The sequence below is a fragment of the Protopterus annectens genome, chromosome 8.part0, assembly GCF_019279795.1.
Source record: "Protopterus annectens isolate FY-2018-M chromosome 8.part0, PAN1.0, whole genome shotgun sequence".
Lineage (NCBI taxonomy): Eukaryota > Metazoa > Chordata > Ceratodontiformes > Protopteridae > Protopterus > Protopterus annectens.
The window spans coordinates 1,533,898,642-1,533,916,910 of NC_056741.1; the positions used below are offsets into that span (position 1 = coordinate 1,533,898,642).

Sequence of the window (18,269 nt, forward strand, 5' to 3'; positions counted from 1 at the left end):
TCTCTGCAATACAGATGAAATAAAAAAGGTAATCTAAAATTGAGTAGTCTATATATAATTGCCTCAAATATATGAAAAGGTGATTTGCAAATAATCAAAAACATTTACAAGGCTTTGTTTACAGGAAAATATAACTCACATTTCATTTTCTTGTATAGCTGTGTAATTAGATCTGTGTGTATCAGAGGGCAAAACTTTCAAAATCTAAACAGAATGACTATAAATCTGTTTTGGCTAGTGAAGGGTAACAGACTCAACATAATGCGCCTTACAAATACCTAACAACCAAAACATTTCTTCACTAAGTGGACAGATAGACTTGCTCAAAGCAGAAGAGGCTGTAGAGAACATAGCTTCCCAGAAGTCCCTTCTACATTCCCAAATGATGTGGAAAAAATCAAAGTGTGCATGTTTTCACTACTAGCAAATATCGGCTCCCATATGTGTCATTACACAACCTTGCAAGTTTGCTCTGCCTTAAATGAAAATCTCTTAATATAAGTAAAAGCTGAAACAGGGATTTGTCTTAAACTAGACAACACTGATACTGCCATGTCCTGCTCCAAATAAGAAAATGAACTCTGAGTGAATATTTCCATTTGTTTGTTATAATCAGTCTTATATGGGGCACCAGCCTCTAGTATGACCTTATATATGCAGTATTTTAACCCAAGATAAACAATGAAACCCATTGCTGTGAATCTAAGGAGATCCTTAAAAGGAGAACGTAATGACGCCACTGCTTTACTAATGTCTAGCAGCTGCAGCTACTGATATCATCTCAAATTATGGTTGCTTATATGACAACTGCATTCAACTAAGGAAATAAAATAAGGAGGGGGTCCACTAACTAGGTCCAAGCAAAAGAAAATGTCCTGCACCAACCAGAACTGTTTTGCTTATGTATTCATTCTCTCATTATTACACCAGAGTCTGTCAGGCAGACTGTCAGTGGATCTACAAAGCATAACTATGTCAGTTTAATGTCCTTCCCAGTCCAAAGCCCACCTGTTTTCAAGAAATCTCTCTCGAATGCCATTACAGGAAATAACTAATAACTCTAGCTCTGTCCAAGTATAACTGTGGACGGATCTTGCTGAAATATATTGTCATAATTATTATTTTACTTCCTTTTGTTTACTGGGATAGACTAACCAAGTAATCATCATTCTCGTCAGAGACCCGGGGAGAAAAGCATCACAGACATGAACAGAACACAGGCAATTACATACATATGACATAAGTTATAAAATATATACACAAAAATTACATTAATATCAAATAAGGCAATTCAATTAGTTCATCATGCGTAGATGTTTCCTACATTTTAATACCCCATTTGGACTCTATATACTTTTTTATGTTTTGAAAGGTAATTCCAGAGTCTGTCCACTTGGGGTCTGACATTTTTTAGTCTTCCTCTAGGTATCCGACATTGCAGTGTTTGGCTGTAGAATATTACATCATAGCACCTAGGCTTCTGTCAATGCATAGACTTTACATGTGTTTTCACATATACCCTGCTTTGTTTTAGTCAGTCAGGTTTAAAAAGTGGATTAAGTAGCAAGATTAGATGAGCTTATTCTAGAGGGAGAAGCAAAGGTCAAAAGGGGTAAAAGGAGAAGGACAGAAAGACACAAAGAGGGTGGCCTAATGGTTAAGGTGTTTGCCTTACAAACACAAGGTGCAGGGTTTGAGTCTCACAAGGGATAATTGGCTAGGCTTAAAATGGCTCGCAAGGGCAGTTAGCTTAGTACTAATCTATGAACCTATGAACCTAAGACAGAATGAAACGGACAGAATAGATGGAGATGTAGGCAAGACAATGATCAGACAGAGCAGCTCTGATAATGGGGGATTCAGAAACATAGGGGGTGTGATGGATGGAGGAGGGTGAATGGAGAGACGTCATAAGGGTAGAGAAAGGTGTAGAATTACAAATGGAGAGGAAATCCCAAATTCTGAAAAAACTAAAAAGGGAATTATAACAAGTTGTAATCTACAAAAACACAAGTAATCTCAAGGACAGATTAACAAAGGCTATAGATGGAAAGGAAAGGAAAGACACAGATGATCTACCAATGCAAAATACCAGGACAGAAAGGAAAGATACAGATGTGAGGCCAATGCCAAACATCAGAACAAGAAGGAAGGATACTGATATACAGCCAATGCAAACACTAGGATATGAAGGCAGGAAGGATACATCTACATTAGCAATGCCAAATGCCAGGAGAGGAAGGAAGGAAAGACATGGATGAGCCATCACTGCCAAATACCATGGCAGACAGGAAAGACACACATGTCCAACCAGGACAGGACAGCAGGATGGATACAGATGTGTTATCAATGCAAAATGCCAGAAAAGGAAGGAAGTACATAGATGAATTACCAATTCCAAAGCGCAGAACAGGAGGGGAGGACCTGACTAGGGAGGATAAATAATTATTAACAAAAATGGGATTGCAGGAAGGATTTGAAAATATAGGGAACTGGGCAGAATATTAGAAGATATACAAGGGATAATTATGCTTCTGTTCAAAGAGAAAAATTAGGCTGACAAATAGTTTTTAGTACTTTTTGACAAGAAAGTAAGATTTAAACTAAATGGTAGGAAAAAAGGATGGGAATCACTATTCACAACTTTTGTCAAAAGGAAATATGACAAAAAAACAGAGGTTAGAGAATTTAGGTGAGAAAGGAAGGAGTTACATAAGTGGGGACATTCTTAACAGGAGAGATGATGAAAACTGAATTATGAAGTGCAATGCACAGAGTATGGAAAATAAAATGAGAGAACTTTAAGTAATGATGGGGGATAACAAAGTACGCGTAATGTGGTAAGAGAATCTTGAGCAAATAAACTGATAAAATGGAATGTACAAATATGCATGTTTTGTAGGAAAAGCAAAATGGGAACAGAAGAGTGGCACAACAGTCTGTGTTAGGAAAAATACAGTGCAAGATGCAGGTATGAAAAAAAGGTAGAAAGACTATGTAATACAAATATGTTGACAGTACAGATAAAGGAGGTGTGGATAGTGGTGGGTTTACAGACCACCCAATAAGGAGCAGAAGTGTAATATAAAGTCTGACAGACACAATACAGACACTGTTAGATACTGGATACAATGGATGCCCCTACCTTTGTGTTCTTCACTGCAGTTGTACTCATCTTTCTGGTCAACGCAGTCATATACAGCATTACAGATGGTGCTTGCGAAAAGGCAGCGTCCCATATCACAAAGAAACTCATCAGTGGAGCAGTTTTCTGCAAAGGCAATACTGTCAGTGTTTTAAATGTCAAATGTAGTAACAAGAGCTCCTGGTTTCAAACCTATCATCAATCACAGCAAATCACATTGTTTCCCCGTGTCCCTTTAACTAAAATAAAAATAGGAAGTAGGAGTTGGTCACAGCTGAAAAACAAAGTTCTGCTTGTGTATCATAGCAAGAAATGTAAACAGAAGAAAATGAATGCATTTTACATAACAGTGAAGAAATGCATGATAATGAACTATGATTGATCTTGAAACATATAGCAAACAGACATTAGTTTGATTCTTATAATGCCTTGTGATTCTCAGCAGCATGTCCCTCTAAAACAGATGTCTGTACCAAATGAGTGTTTCAGATTAATGCAAATTTAGTAAAGTCATATACATGTCCAGTTTATTGAAATCATTCTGTGATGTACTATAGTACACTGTACAAGACCAAGAAGATCTGAAGTCTCAGTGGGTGTATTTCACCTTGTTTATTAAAGACCTACCAGGAAATCCAAAGGGGGTTGTCATCTGTCAGCATCCGCATTGGGAATGTGTTGAGAGGGAGACTGTACGTGTTGGTCATTCACAGTGCTAGTTCAGTTGGATGGCACTGCTGGTATTTATGGACACGTTTGCTTTAATAGATGGAATCTACAAGGTGAGGGAAATGCTGGCTGTCTTTGGCTAGTATCAAGGACATAGGATTAAGTAGCAAAGCAGATTCTCTGGCAAATCCTAGTGCCATAATTATATAGACCACTGCTTGACCCAATCACCTTGCCTCCTACCTTAACTCTCACAAACTGCCCACAGTTTACAAAATCATATGTATTACAGTAACAAAAAAAGGTTAAAGCCAGGAATCCACTTAATATCTGAAACAGGAGAAAATAGGTTTCCTTACTGATAATCCTGTACCAAAGAAAAGATGTCCTGTGAGCTACCAGACAAAAAGGCTATAATACATATCAAAACTAATGGCATGTATGTACAATAACAGCAACCAAAAAACCAACAAATCATAAAAGAGGGTAAAGTGCACACTGCCAAGAGGACCAGAGGTAAATCAATTAATAAAACATAGGAGCAAAAATCACGTTTAATAAGTGAATGTCCAAAATTTTTAAACTTTAAAATACAAGTCAGGTTTAGCAACTGTCTAGCTTCATCTTTTGCTTTCGTCATTCAAACTTCATCACAACCAAACAGGAAACTTATGTGACCAGTCTTAATGTAGAAGACCCAATAAAAAAAATATCCATCTTAAAGTAGCATAAGTTATCAACTAGAAATAAAGAAACATGTAGTATTAAGTAAATAAACTGTTTAAAATACATAAAATACTTTGTAAAAATGAAACTGAATGCAGATACTTCAAAATGTGAGGATATTGAAAGTATTAAATGTATTAAAACTATGTACTAGGCTGTTATCCTAAACTAATATATATATTTTTAAATTTGGTCACATAGTTTCATAGTTTCATAGTTTGGTACTAGGCTATCTGCCCAGGGGCATTTATAAGCCTAGCCATAGTGATGTGGCTTTCGCCACCCCAAGTAATGGTACAAAAGTGTACAGAATATATTTAGAATACTGTGCCTCTGTCTAGTAGTGACACAGTGAAGACCCCCTTACAATAATAGAATTAGTTTACTGTGCCTCTGTCTAGTAGTGACACAGAGATGACCCCTGGGGTAAACCTACGATCTCCCATCCACTCGTCAAGATTTCTCTTGAAGAGAGTCAGTGAGGGGCTCTGCCTAGCATGAACTGGGATTCTGTTCCACAGTATGGGAAGCCTCTGATTTATGAATCTGTCCCTCCAGCATGTCCTATTCATATTTGTGCTGAGGTTCAAATCTTTAGCTCTTGTGGTTCTGATGGATTTGGATTTTGTGAGGTGGAGCATGTCCATCAATTCCTGATTGGACATGGCCTTGTACGTCAGGCACAGATCACCTCTGAGTAGGCGGTATGCTACTGAATAGAGTTGGAGTTTCTTTAGTCTGGCAGCATATGACATATGTTGGAGACCCTTGATCCTCTTGGTGAGGTACTTTTGGGGTCTCTCTAGCTGTTGCAAGTGCCGGGTGAGGTACATACCAAATGGGGCATTGTACTCAATCATGGGCCTGATAAGGGAGAAGTACAGGGGCACAATGACCTCCTTTGATCTGGATGTGAATCCCTTCATGATAAGGTGGGCAAGGTAGAAAGTCTTTCTAACCACTTTGGCAACGTGGGTGTCAAATGAGAGGTCACTATCGACTTGGGTCCCCAGGTCTCTGATTACTTTTTCCGTACTCAGTGGGTTACCGCCGATGTGGTAATTTGTGGGCACTTTGTTTTTCCCAAAGGGGATGACTATACATTTTTTGGCATTTAGTTTAAGGCCATGACTCCGGCACCAGTTGTCCGTTTCAGTGAGGCCTTTCTGTAGGATGTATGTGTCAGCTGCTGTATCGACTATGGCACCTAGTTTGCAGTCATCTGCGAACTTTGTCAGCCACAACCCTCCCATGTTTGCTTTCACATCTGAGAAATAAATGCCGAACAAGAGGGGTACCAGGACAGAGCCCTGTGGGACATCACTTGTCACTGGCTTTGAGTCTGACATGGCTCCAGCAATTTTGACTTTATGGGTTTTATCCTTAAGCCAGTTTGCCACCCATCTTGTGACATATGGATTTACATTTAAGCTGTTGAGTTTGTCTGTGATGCCAGAGTGGGGTATTGTGTCGAAAGCTTTAGCCAAGTGCAGGTAGGCTGTATGGACTGCTTTGCCCTCGTCAATGGCTCTAGTGACTGTTTTGAAAAAGTCAACCAGGTTCAAAAGGCAGGATCTGCCTTTTACAACGCCGAACTGGGTGGGATCAAGTGTCTGTAAGTCCCCAATGTCTCTGTTTATTAGTTCCATAATGATTCTTTCCATAGCTTTGCAGACCAGACTGGTTAAGCTTATGGGGTGGTAGTTACCAGGGTCAGTAGAGGTGCCTCCTTTGTGGAGTGGGACTACTGTTGCTGTACGCCAGTTTTCAGGTACATATCCTGTAGTAAGGCTAAGGTTAAATAGCATTTTTATGTGCGGGTTTAGTTCCTCTTGGAGTTCACTTAGCACGCAACCCGGGATACCGTCAGGTCCCATTGATGCTGTGTTTTTAGCTTTGCTGAGGGCGGTTCTCACCTGGACATCTGAGATGACAGGGAGGTTACATTCAGCTGGGATAAGTATTTCTTCTTTTGGGGGTGAGGGAGGGGAGAAATTTGCACTGAACCTGTCTGCCAGAATGTTGGCAATATCTGTGGGTTCAGTGTATTTTTTGTCATTGTGAACTAACTCTGAACATATCTGAGGGTTTCCACCCAGGTTTCTAACATAGCTGAAGAAGGCCTTGTGGTTATCTTTAGTGTCCATAGTGATTTTTCTCTCAGAGTTGGCCTTGGATGTTTTTATGAGAGAACGTAGCTTTCTACTAGTGCTGATCAGAGATGCCTTCTCTTTATGGGATTTTGCTCTGTCGTGCAGTAGCTTCCTTCTTTTGTTATACAATTTGTTTATGGCTGGGGTCCATCAGACAGGACGCCTGCCCTTGGTGGAGAGGGTCTTGGTTTTATTTGGGATTGCATGATCCATGCATTCTTGGAGATGTCCATAGAAAGTATTTGTGAAGGATTCTGCATTGTGGGATGTGGTTAAGAAGTGTAAAGTTGGCTTTTGAGAAGTTTTTCACTGTAGTCCTTTGTGTTGGGGGTGGAGGTGGGATATGTATATCCAGGGTGATTAGTTTGTGGTCAGATCTCACTAGTGAAGGGTATACTTCCGGTGTGGAGCACTTTGTCCACATGTTTGTGATGATCAGGTCTAGTATATTATCTCCCCTTGTGGGAGAGGTGACTAGCTGTTCCATTGTGTTTGAATTTATGAATTCCAGGAACCTTTGGGCTAGGGTGTTTGGGCTAGAATAATGCACCCAGTCTATGTTAGGGTAGTTGAAGTCTCCCAATATGATGGTGTTTGGTGAGACATTCATATCCTCCAATGTCTTCAGGAAGGCTGAGTGGGGTTCCTGAGATTGGGAGCATGGTCTGTAACATGCTACCAGTTGTATAGCAGTTTTGTCTACAGTTAGTTGCACCTGGATGGTCTCTGATGCTTCATGTGTTGCCACTAACCTGGAGGTGTGGGTTTCCTTGATGAATATGGACACTCCCCCTCCCTTTTTGGTTTGGCCCGAGTTTTGGGGCCAAAAAGCATGATACGAGGTATAGCCTGATAGCGCTGGGGTGCTCTCAGGAACCTTGAACCAGGTTTCAGTTACTGCACAGACATCGATGTCCTCCATACTGAGGAGTGCTTCGAGAGCCTGCATCTTGAGATTTAGACTTCTGGCGTTGAGCAGCATTACCCTTAATTTTTTTCCATTTTTTGTTTTCTAAGGAGGTGGGTTGTCTTTTGAGCCTTGCCTAAAAAAGGCACTATGGGGGAGGTAAGAGCCTTAGCCAATATCCGGAAGCCCAGTGGTGACAGATGCAAGCCATCCCTTGCGAAGCAGCGTGGCTTGTCCAGCATATCATCCCAAGCAGACAGACATTGGATCCCCCTAGAATGACACCAGTATTTGAGCCAATTATTAAAGCTCATCATCTTGTCTTTGTATTGTGGCATCATTCTTGGTGAGGGTAAGATGCTGCTCAGGGTCAGGGTTACACCAGCCTGGGCTACATAATCAGAGAGCTCCTCTATGTCTCTTTTCATGTAGTCCAGGGAGGTACGTCTCGGGTCATTCACGCCGGCATGGACAATGACGGAGTCATATTTGTACTTGCTTTGGAGTGACCTGAGTGCGTGTGTTTCGTGGCGGATCCTACCTCCTGATAAGCAGCTCACCGTTACCCTCTCCTTGTTCAGCCTGGTAAGCGGAACGTCAGTGTGTCTGACTATAGAGTCACCTATTACTAGTGTATCAGGCATGGTGTTTGGCCTTAAGGGCTGTGATTGTTTGACACACTGATTTATTGAAGTATGTGATGCATGTGTTATGTTTTGAAGTGGTGGATTTTTGGGTGCCTGCTTTGGGAGCCTCTGTTGTTTTGGTAAGTTTTTTGTTAGAGCCTCTGAGTATGTCTTTGTGTTATTATGTGTTTGGTTTGCAGTTGTGGTAGGTCTATGTGCGACTGGGTTTGGTGTGTGTGTGGTTACCTTCTCCTCTTGTCTGGTCTTGCCAGTCCTGAGTTGAGAGAGTTCAGCCTCCAGTTTGGCTATATAGTTGCATCTCTCACATGTATTTGTGTTTGTTGGGAGGAGGAGAGGGTTGTCTGTGTACATGAGACAATTGTAGCATTGTCTCAAGATTCCCAGATTAACCAGCTGAACCGGAGAGGATGCCAGCAATCTACCACTCGACATGCTAGAATATTATAAGGGAGTGCTGTGCCTTTAAGGGAAGTGGGTACTCACAGGGAAGGTAGGTGGATGTAGTGCTTACTTTAGTTAGCGAGTGCTTACTTAGAAGAGAGGTTTTGAGAACAAGTGCTAGGCTTATAATAAAGCGGTTAGACTCGATTATTATAAGAGTAGAGCTTTCTTAAGGGAAAATTTGAAGAGCAGACATGGCGGAGCCAGAAAAAGTTTAACCTTGTTTAACCGGCGCTGCAACCGCGCAAAGCCGTGCAAATGTGGATTTTAAACAGGGAACTTCAAAAGAGCTAGAAATGGTCCAAAACAAACAATTACTACAAACTCTTGTGCTGAGGTCACTCCTTCAGGGACAGATAGGCTGCTCAAGGCTCCCCACTCCCACTGGTGAGCAAAGAAACTTCCTTCTATCCAAGTAAGGCAATGGGCACCACAGGAACTACACCACAGCCCAGAATACAGCAAAGCCTGTATACTGGTCTAAACTAGTCGAGGAGAGGCGGGAAAACAAGGATTTTTTTTTTGTTTTGGGATAGAAAGCACACAGAAATGCAGGAAACAGTAATAAATCAGTTACACAGGCTAGCACACTTTAGTGGGCAGCCTCAGCAGTTAAATTTAACAAACAAACAAACAACTTTCGACCAATTTTCGACTAAATGAAACTTTAACTGCAGATAATATATAATGCAACAAACAGTTAAAAAAACAGTTTAAGCTTGTTCAAGGTAAGCAAGAGAAGGTATTTCAGGTAAAAAACAGCAAAAAATACTGAAATCAGGAAAGTAGTCGCTTTTCTCAGTTCTCTGCTGCTAGGACCACTCTGCAGGACCACGAGGAGCTGTTGCTGAGTAGTATAGCCAGAAAAAAACGCTCACAGGCAGATTTTAAACAGGGAACTTCAAAAGAGCTAGAAAGGGTCCAAAACAGCCAATTACTACAAGCTCTTGTGCTGAGGTCACTCCTTCAGGGACAGATAGGCTGCTCAAGGCTCCCCACTCCCACTAGTGAGCAAAGAAACTTCCTTCTATCCAAGTAAGGCAATGAACACCACAGGAACTACGCCACAGCCCAGAATACAGCAAAGCCTGTATACTGGTCTAAACTAGTCGAGGAGGCGGAAAACAAGGATTTTTTTGTTTTTTTTTTGTTTTTGAGATAGAAAGCACACAGAAATGCAGGAAACAGTAATAAATCAGTTACACAGGCTAGCACACTTTAGTGGGCAGCCTCAACAGTTAAATTTAACAAACAAACAACTTTCGACCAATTTTCGACTAAATGAAACTTTAAGTGCAGATAATATATAATGCAACAAACAGTTAAAAAAAACAGTTTAAGCTTGTTCAAGGTAAGCAAGAGAAGGTATTTCAGGTAAAAAACAGCAAAAAATACTTAAATCAGGAAAGTAGTCGCTTAGTATATAAAGATTGGTCACACAAGTTTCTTGTTTGGTTATAATGAAGTTGGAATGAAAAAAGCAAAAACTAAAGTAAGACAGTTCCTAAATCTGACTTTTTTAGTTTATACATTTTAGACATTCACTTATTGAACATGTATTTTATTTATTTATTTTATTTATTTATTTGTCTTTGTTTATCCAGAAAGTCTGTCTGGGTAATACCCATTTTCAGAGGAGGCTTGGGGAGAAAAGCTCTATTGGGTTACAATGCAACATATTAAGTTTCAGTCAAACACAGAGCAGTTACATTTCTATTTACATTTATACACAAACAGTTACATTTATATACAAACAGTAGTTACATTTATACATATATTCTAAGATTTTACAAAGGTGGAAGTTACCAAAGAGAAAGCACACATGCAACTTAGTGGCTTATAGAGGCAGCAGTTATATATAAATGTTTTGTTATTTTCAGTAAGAGATTGAGAATATTATGTTTAAGAAGAATATTTGGATAGTATTGTACAGTGAAAAAGTTTTAATCCTGTGATAAGCATGTACAGGACCAGACCTGGTTAAGAGGTACATAGTTTAAGCAACTATTGAGTTTGTCAAGGTGTTTTATTTGCATGGGGATACTATTTCAGAGTTTAACAATGCATTGGGAGTAGAGTGAGTGCCCTGCAACATTATTTGATGTATTTGTAAGTAATAAAAATTTGTTATTAGAATGGCAGTCATCAAGGAGCCTCAATCCTCATCACTGGCACCTGTGGGGGGACGTTCACTGGAAGAATAACAGGTATACACACAGAATTTCCAGATGCAGCTCTCTGCATCAAGTTCAATTTCCCTTAAGAGCACAGAGAGATCACAGTCAGTCTGGGGCTGATTTCTACCTCTTTCTCCAGATCCCCAGTAAGACTCCCACTGGCACAGCTATTGAGTTGAGATTTCCAGCACCCTCTTTGTCCAACCAGTGCTTTGTGTCCCTGCCCAAGTAGCTCACACACACACACACACACACACACACACACACACACACACACACACACACACACACACACACACACACACACACACACACACACACACACACACACACACACACACACTTTGAGGTTTGATTTGCATGCACACACAAACCTGGGAAAAGCTGGCACAGGTTTACTAGCTATGTCCCCTTCTGCCTAGACTATAATGTAGTTACCACTGCCACCTCTCACTCCTTATTAGCTAGTTTATAGCCCTTAGCAAAGGGTGTCCAATTTTACTATGTAACATTAATATTAATACAAATGGTAGTTTGACCAAGAGCAAGGCTATTAGGAGTGGCCCACACAGCGTCAACAAATAAATATGCAAGTACTCTCAAAACATAAATATCACTAAACAGATCAGTCACAATGAAATGTTTAAATATATTTAATAATAAATAATAAAAGAACAAGACAATAATAAATATATACAAAAAACAGGAGGTGGACCCAGAAATGACAGCAAGGCTTGTAGATGAACCTGTCTTTAATTCACAAAAAATAATAAGGACATAAGCACTTTCATAGTATCACTACTTCATCAGATGTGATGAAGTAGTGATACTACGAAAGCACTTATGTCCTTATTATTTTTTGTGAATTAAAGATGGTTTCATCTACAAGCCTTGCTGTCGTTTCTGTGTCCACCTGCTGTTTTTTGTATGTGTTGAACATTTGTTTGGAAGGACCTTGGTGCTCACTGTGGTTGGTGGTCGTTTTTATTTGTTTGTTACAATAATAAATATATATTCACAGTGACATCAAAGTTTAAAACCATAGGAAATATTTAAAACAACATTGCAGTACAAGCTCACACAAATAAAGAAAACCAAAATATAAACTAAGCTTTTCTATATTCTTGACTGTATCTAAGAGAATTACTATACCCTAAAAACTTACTAATAGAGCCAGAGAGATATGTGAATGGTTCTCATTGTCAGGTCCAAGACAGAATACAGAATGCCCTGTCTCACTCAAAGACTCCTCAAAATAATATCTAACATATTACTGCTTGGATAGCTTGCAGAATGACATCATTTTTGGTAATCTGACTTCTAGTTCTCATGCAACCCCCCATTGCTGAAGCTGTCAGTATTTAGCATCTACCTGTAGAAATACTCATACAAGGGCTTTTGTTCAAATCTTTGGCAGATGCTGGAAGTCATAACACAGTTACATTCCTTCATGCTTCCAAAGTAGCAGTTAGTTCACCCTAAAGACAATACAGAAAGCTTCATGGCATAGACTTAGTGTCTCTAGCTGCAATGAAATATCTTTATGGCATAGTCTATAAAGTAATTTAATTTCAAATATTTTTCTAAAGATTGCTAAACTGAGGTTAACCTCCTGTATTCCAGTTTCCACTGTTAAAATATATACATTTAAACAGTTGCAATAGTGCATGTACATTTCTGTTCTCTTCCAGTAGGGCACACCGTGGATATATTTTAAACACAGAACTTTACAAATACATTTTCAACACAAACATCTGTACAAAGCTGTTTGATATACACATGACATGCAGGTCTAATACATTTGTAACACAAGCATCTGATATAAATTAGTTTGATATTCACAAATGATATATAATTATTTACAAAATTCCAGCTAATTGTGCCAGCAGTACCTCCTTTCGTCACATGCAGTAATAAATTTTGTAGTGCAGGGCATTTTTGTGGATGATGAATTAATCTGTGTGTGCTGTAGTTATCTGTGAATATGTTAGACAGTTGTTCAGTTCAAGCCAGTTTAATTGCTTTAAGCTAAGAGAATGACTGGTCCTATGAGGGAGACTGGTGGCAAATTTAGACTCTTTATTGTACCAGGAGGCAAGTTTCTTTCTTTGATTATTGTTTAAGTATGTTAGGATAGATGCAGGGTATGCATGAGCTGGCAATAAGAAGGTAGTGGCTAGAGTTTTTCTTATAGTATCTGTAAGGAATCCATTCATATAAAGACTGCATAGTAAAATGTGTGCATATTTAATTGTGTGCAGTATCTGGTGGTCATATTTGAGACTGTCATCTATTGCAACATATAGAAGTTCACTGTGAGTTACAGTTTCAATGACAGTATTATTTGCTGACTTTTGGTAAAAGATTGCTTTTGATTTTGGCAACTTTTTTAGGTAAAAAGCATCAACGTGGTTTATATGTTACTTACATACTTAATTATATGCTCTAATGTTTTGTTGGTGGATTTACCTCTGGGCGTTTTGGTAGTGTGCACTTTATGTTCTTTTAACATTTTGTTGGTTTTATAATACATACGTCACAAAATATACAGATTTTTGCCTCATAATTTTGATCTGTCCCTCATAAATATGTATGTATTTCTGGCTAATCAATGAGGATTCCAGTCACTAAATAATGACATACAAGTTGACTTTCAAACTTCACATCCTTTATATAATGCATGTTGTTATTCTAATAACTTCCTAAGCTTATACGAACTTTTAAATCTGTCTCTCATTTTGGGCCTTTGTTCCCCCATTATTTTTGACTTTGCCCAGAATTCTTGCACTATGAGGTTGAGAAGCATGCCATAAGATCGAATCACATCTAACCCAATTTACAAGGGAGCGATGGGAGGGCACATGTATGGCTCGCATGTATACAAGAAAGTCCAGAAGGTTTAGGATTTGTTTTCTAATATTTTTTTTATTTAATTAATAATCAAAATTATATAAATTGAACTAAGTAAATAAACTATTTACAGTATTTACAATATACACAACAGATTAAATCATAATGTTTAGAAGTAATGTAGAACAAATTCTATTCAAAATAATAAATTAATTTAATTTTAAATATGATTAGCATTGTCAAATTATTTGAAGAACTTTGGCCCAAGGGTTGAAGACAGTAGTGTTATTGGATGACCTTGACCTTATAATCTCATATTCTTTTAGGAAGTATTTGCATAGGTATTTTTATACCCCAGGTAGACTTCAAAATAATTTTTCATCAAGTAGATACCAAATGTTGGAAGTGTGACTGGGAAGAAAGAGATAACTGGGAACATGCTTTTTCAGAGTGCAATGAGTTGGCAGATTTTAAAAATTCCTGATAGAGTACCCTGTCAGAAATATTGGGGAAGCAAATGGCTGTAACTAATACAATGGTTCTTTTGAGATGGGACATGGAATCTGAATTAAGACATAATAAGGCTTTAAGTTTAATTCTGTGGGCTGCCAAAAAACAACTTCTAGAAAATGGAAATCAAAATCTAAACCAATAACAGAAGTAGAAGGGAGATCTTTAGAAAAGGGAAGGAGCAACTCACATAGAAATAAATGGAATTTGTGAGAACAATATATGCAGAATAATGTTCAGGAGGAGGTATGAGGTTTAATGGAAGTGAAGAATTAAACAATGTATGTAATGCTGACCTGAAAGACAGTTACTATAAAGAAAGAAAATGTATATAATGTAGGATGTATGGAAATGCAAAAAATGTTGATGTGGTTTGTTTTCTTTTCTCTTAATGTATGTGTGCCTATGTCTTAAGGAATAATTTAATAAAGGTGATAAAAAAGGAATTCCTGTTACACTAAAGCATTTATAGACCCTGAAAAAAATAACTCAAATGTAGTAGTGTGTAGGTTTTGAATACATGCAATGCAATTATTTCTGAGACTGGAAAGATTTAAGCTAAGAACAGTATGTTATACTCAACTTTGCTCAGGAGCAATGGCACGATACTGGGCCATGAAACCGCTGGCTCCTATACTAGAATCTGAGATGAAGGTGACCCTTAATCTGTTACTGTTGGTGTTCACAGTAGCAGGAGCTTTGTTTCCACAAAACCTGCAAAAAGAGAAAGACAAGTAAAACAAGTAGAAAGAACTGGGATTATTCAAGAAAATAAATAATGTATCTGTTTATTTATTGTTTAATATGTTCCCACAGCTATTAATTGTAGCATTGCTCCTGCCTTTTTCCCCAAATGGACATCATCTGCCATTTACACAAGTTGTCTCCCACCTTTATCTCCTTCTGCTGTTAAGGAAATTAAATGGAACTTGGCCAGCCTACCTAAAGACACTGACGTAGTAGACAGTAAACTTTTGGGATGCTGGTGTCCAGTAGAATTATTACCACCTAAACCTGCTAGCAGCAATGTTTACAACTGCGTTCCTTCTTCTTCAGCAGAGCAATGAAGCCTAGATTGGTACGAACATAGCAACTTCTTTTACATAGTCTTACCATTATTGTACATGCATCAGGGTAGCACCATTCTTTGGCATGCACAAGCTCTTTTGCCTAGTGGTCACAAATACAAGTAAATGAAGCTCATTTTATCCTCAGATCAGTTGCCATATGACCCTTTAACACAGAGGTTGCAGACCAACCAGCAACTATTTCCTCCGTTTTGAACCTCAAGATGAAATTAGCCTACAGAGCTGCTAACAGTTCAGTCCAAGCTGCAGACACTGTCATTACAATGTGTTGACATATCCTGCAGTGCCATAATCCTTGGCAAAGATATCAAGATGACTTTTTTGAATTCACCCTTTCTTTGCACTATTTTTTAGCCCTGAATAATATGGAGAAGGAGAGCAAAACCCTCACAGCTGTTGGTGTCAGGTTTCAAATCCACAATGCTCATTATCCAGGATGCAGTGTAGTCCTCACTAGCTATGATTTAAGTGTGGCCAACAATAACAGAACCAGACCTGGAAAAAAACAAAATTAAATTTAGGAAGGGTTACTGGCAGAAACTGCAGCCCTCATTCTGGGGTGCAGCAGCAGCAGAATCCCTAGGTTCATACCTGACTGCCCCACTCTGGAAGCAGTTTGGTTCCCCTTACTTCGACTTTATCTATCTTTCCATCCTGGTAAGTTAATTTCCCTTTACTTACACCTAATCTATTGAAGAAGCCTCTCTGTGGCCTTTATGGACCCTACTGTCTGTCCCAACCAGTAAGGCCCATATCAGTCTTCATTCCTTATGACTAACCACGCATTTTTCACAGTCCCACTGATTGACACAGACCCTGCCTATTCATCCAGGGCTGGTTAGTTTCTCACATCTACAAAAAAGCTGAATACCAGACAAAATATGAGTAAATGAATATATTTTCCAGTTTAGCTTAATCTAGAGAGCTTGACCCATTACTAATCCCACATCTTTAATCTTGGATTACCAATCATTAATTTTTGACACAGGTCTGAGCAACTCATGTGCAAAAGAATATTTAATTGTTATACCCAATTCCCATCATGGCTGATAGTCCACGCATTTAGCTTCCTTAAAACTATGTGAAGCCTTTTTAAAGGGTGTCTCTCTTCTCAGATTTCTTCTCTAGGATCCTGTTCTATCAGATGATTTGCATTTTGTGCTGAAAAAACTCAACAGTTCCCACTTTTGATCCAAAATCATGTGCATACTTCTTGACTGTCCAGGTTTTCACAGAATGTCCAGCTTTTTGCCTCATATTTTGGTCTGTTTCTCATAAAATTGTTGTTTACTGGAAAATTAATGGTAAATCATTGAGGACTGAAGTCAGAAAATAATGGCAGGCATTTGAGTTTCAGACTTCACATCCTTCAGAAAATTCATGCTAATGCAAAACCTGTTATTCTATCAACTGTTTAGGTTTGTAAGAGCAATATTTAAAAGTGTCCCTATTTTGGGGCCTTTGTCCCCTCGTTATTTGTGGCCTTGTCCAGATTTCTTGCTCTAAGAGGTTAAGAGGTATGATCTCGTAGTTAATTGAAATTATAATGGAAAGCATTTTTTACCAGAAGCAATTACTTTTAGCAAGAAGATGTTTAGAGTTCCAAGCCTTATTAGTACACACACTCCATACTTGGATTTTCATAAAAATAAATTGTCTATGTGTACCAATCATTCTTTCATGCTTAAGGCAGCTACTGAGTCTAACTTCCGGTCAGTCACTACATTTACCAGTCTTCTTCCAGACCTATTATATCAGAAGAGAGCACTTGTATTATATGAGTGCTTATAGATAGCTCATGTTCTATGTAAACTAAGCAAAATCATTCAGGAATGATGTTTATATCCTTTTATAAAAAGAAATGTGCCTGCCATTTCTCAAAAGTAACCCTAACAAAACGTTTGACTGACTGCATTAAATGTTGCTATGAAAAATCCAATAACCCACTACTCTGTGATCTTACAGTTCATTCATCAAGAATGCAGACTGTCTCTCAGGTCTTTTTTTCATTATGCAGCAGCTGTAAACTATCTGTGTCTAGGTCTTCGTTCAGGGCCTCTGTAATGAATGGTATGTTCCCATGATGGAGAAGACCCACATTGATGAGCTACAGACATTGCCTTGCAATAAACAAGGATGAATTTCCAAATACCAGATGTTACCAAAGTTATGCTCTTACAATAATAATAGATCTGAATGGGCAGGGCCTCCTCATTAACATACCTATCTACTTCCCCCTACCTCCTCTTTTTAACTTGACTTTGATGCTTGTATTCATGTTTTTGTCTGCTTTGTGCATTATGACAAACACGTAGAGAGGGAAGTCATCGAGCAGGGTATGGTGGAGAAAAAAGAGTGGGGTTAATAGCCTGGATGTTTTAGTGGCCAGGCTGACTAAGGCTTGATGGCATTGGTCCTGCTGTTAACGAGGAGTGACCTGATCATCCATCTCTTATCATTATGGAAAGTAATTGACTTTTGTTTTTGGAATCAGTTCAAGTGCCATATTTGTAGGAAGAAAAATTAGATGCATCTATGCATCCACAACTCCATTTTCCCATTTTTTGCACATGGGGTCAAGGTGTCACCAGCAATGACAATCATCTGGAGCCATTGTACACACTGCCAGGAGAAAAACATGATCATATGGTAGCTACTACTTCATTCTTAAATGACATTTGGGGCTAGTACCAGTGCCTCACTCTCTTTAATGGAATATATAGGTGCAGCAGGCTTAACAGGTTCAGACTGTCAGGATAAATTTTGATAGATGTTCTACATGGTACATTCATGACAGTGCACATCACAATAACTTCACTGAACATCCAAGACTCATGGGAATAGAAGTACAAATGTTACTTAGCTGAGTATAGGATGGTCACCTGACCCACTGACCTACTGACACAGCTGAGTTATGGATATCATTCCTGGAATTAAAACTACCAAGTAACACAGC

General features: G+C 38.7%; 1 protein-coding gene across 6 annotated transcripts in view; it reads right to left on the reverse strand.

Moving 5' to 3' along the window:
• LOC122809540 (membrane frizzled-related protein) overlaps positions 1–18,269 on the reverse strand; it is a 438,477-nt gene that overhangs the window by 301,840 nt on the left and 118,368 nt on the right. For all 6 annotated transcript variants that reach the window (XM_044081119.1, XM_044081117.1, XM_044081118.1 and 3 more), the window contains one exon: positions 14,809–14,939. In XM_044081119.1, coding sequence (XP_043937054.1) covers positions 14,809–14,939 — 131 coding nt within the window. The remainder of the gene's footprint in view (positions 1–14,808; positions 14,940–18,269) is intronic.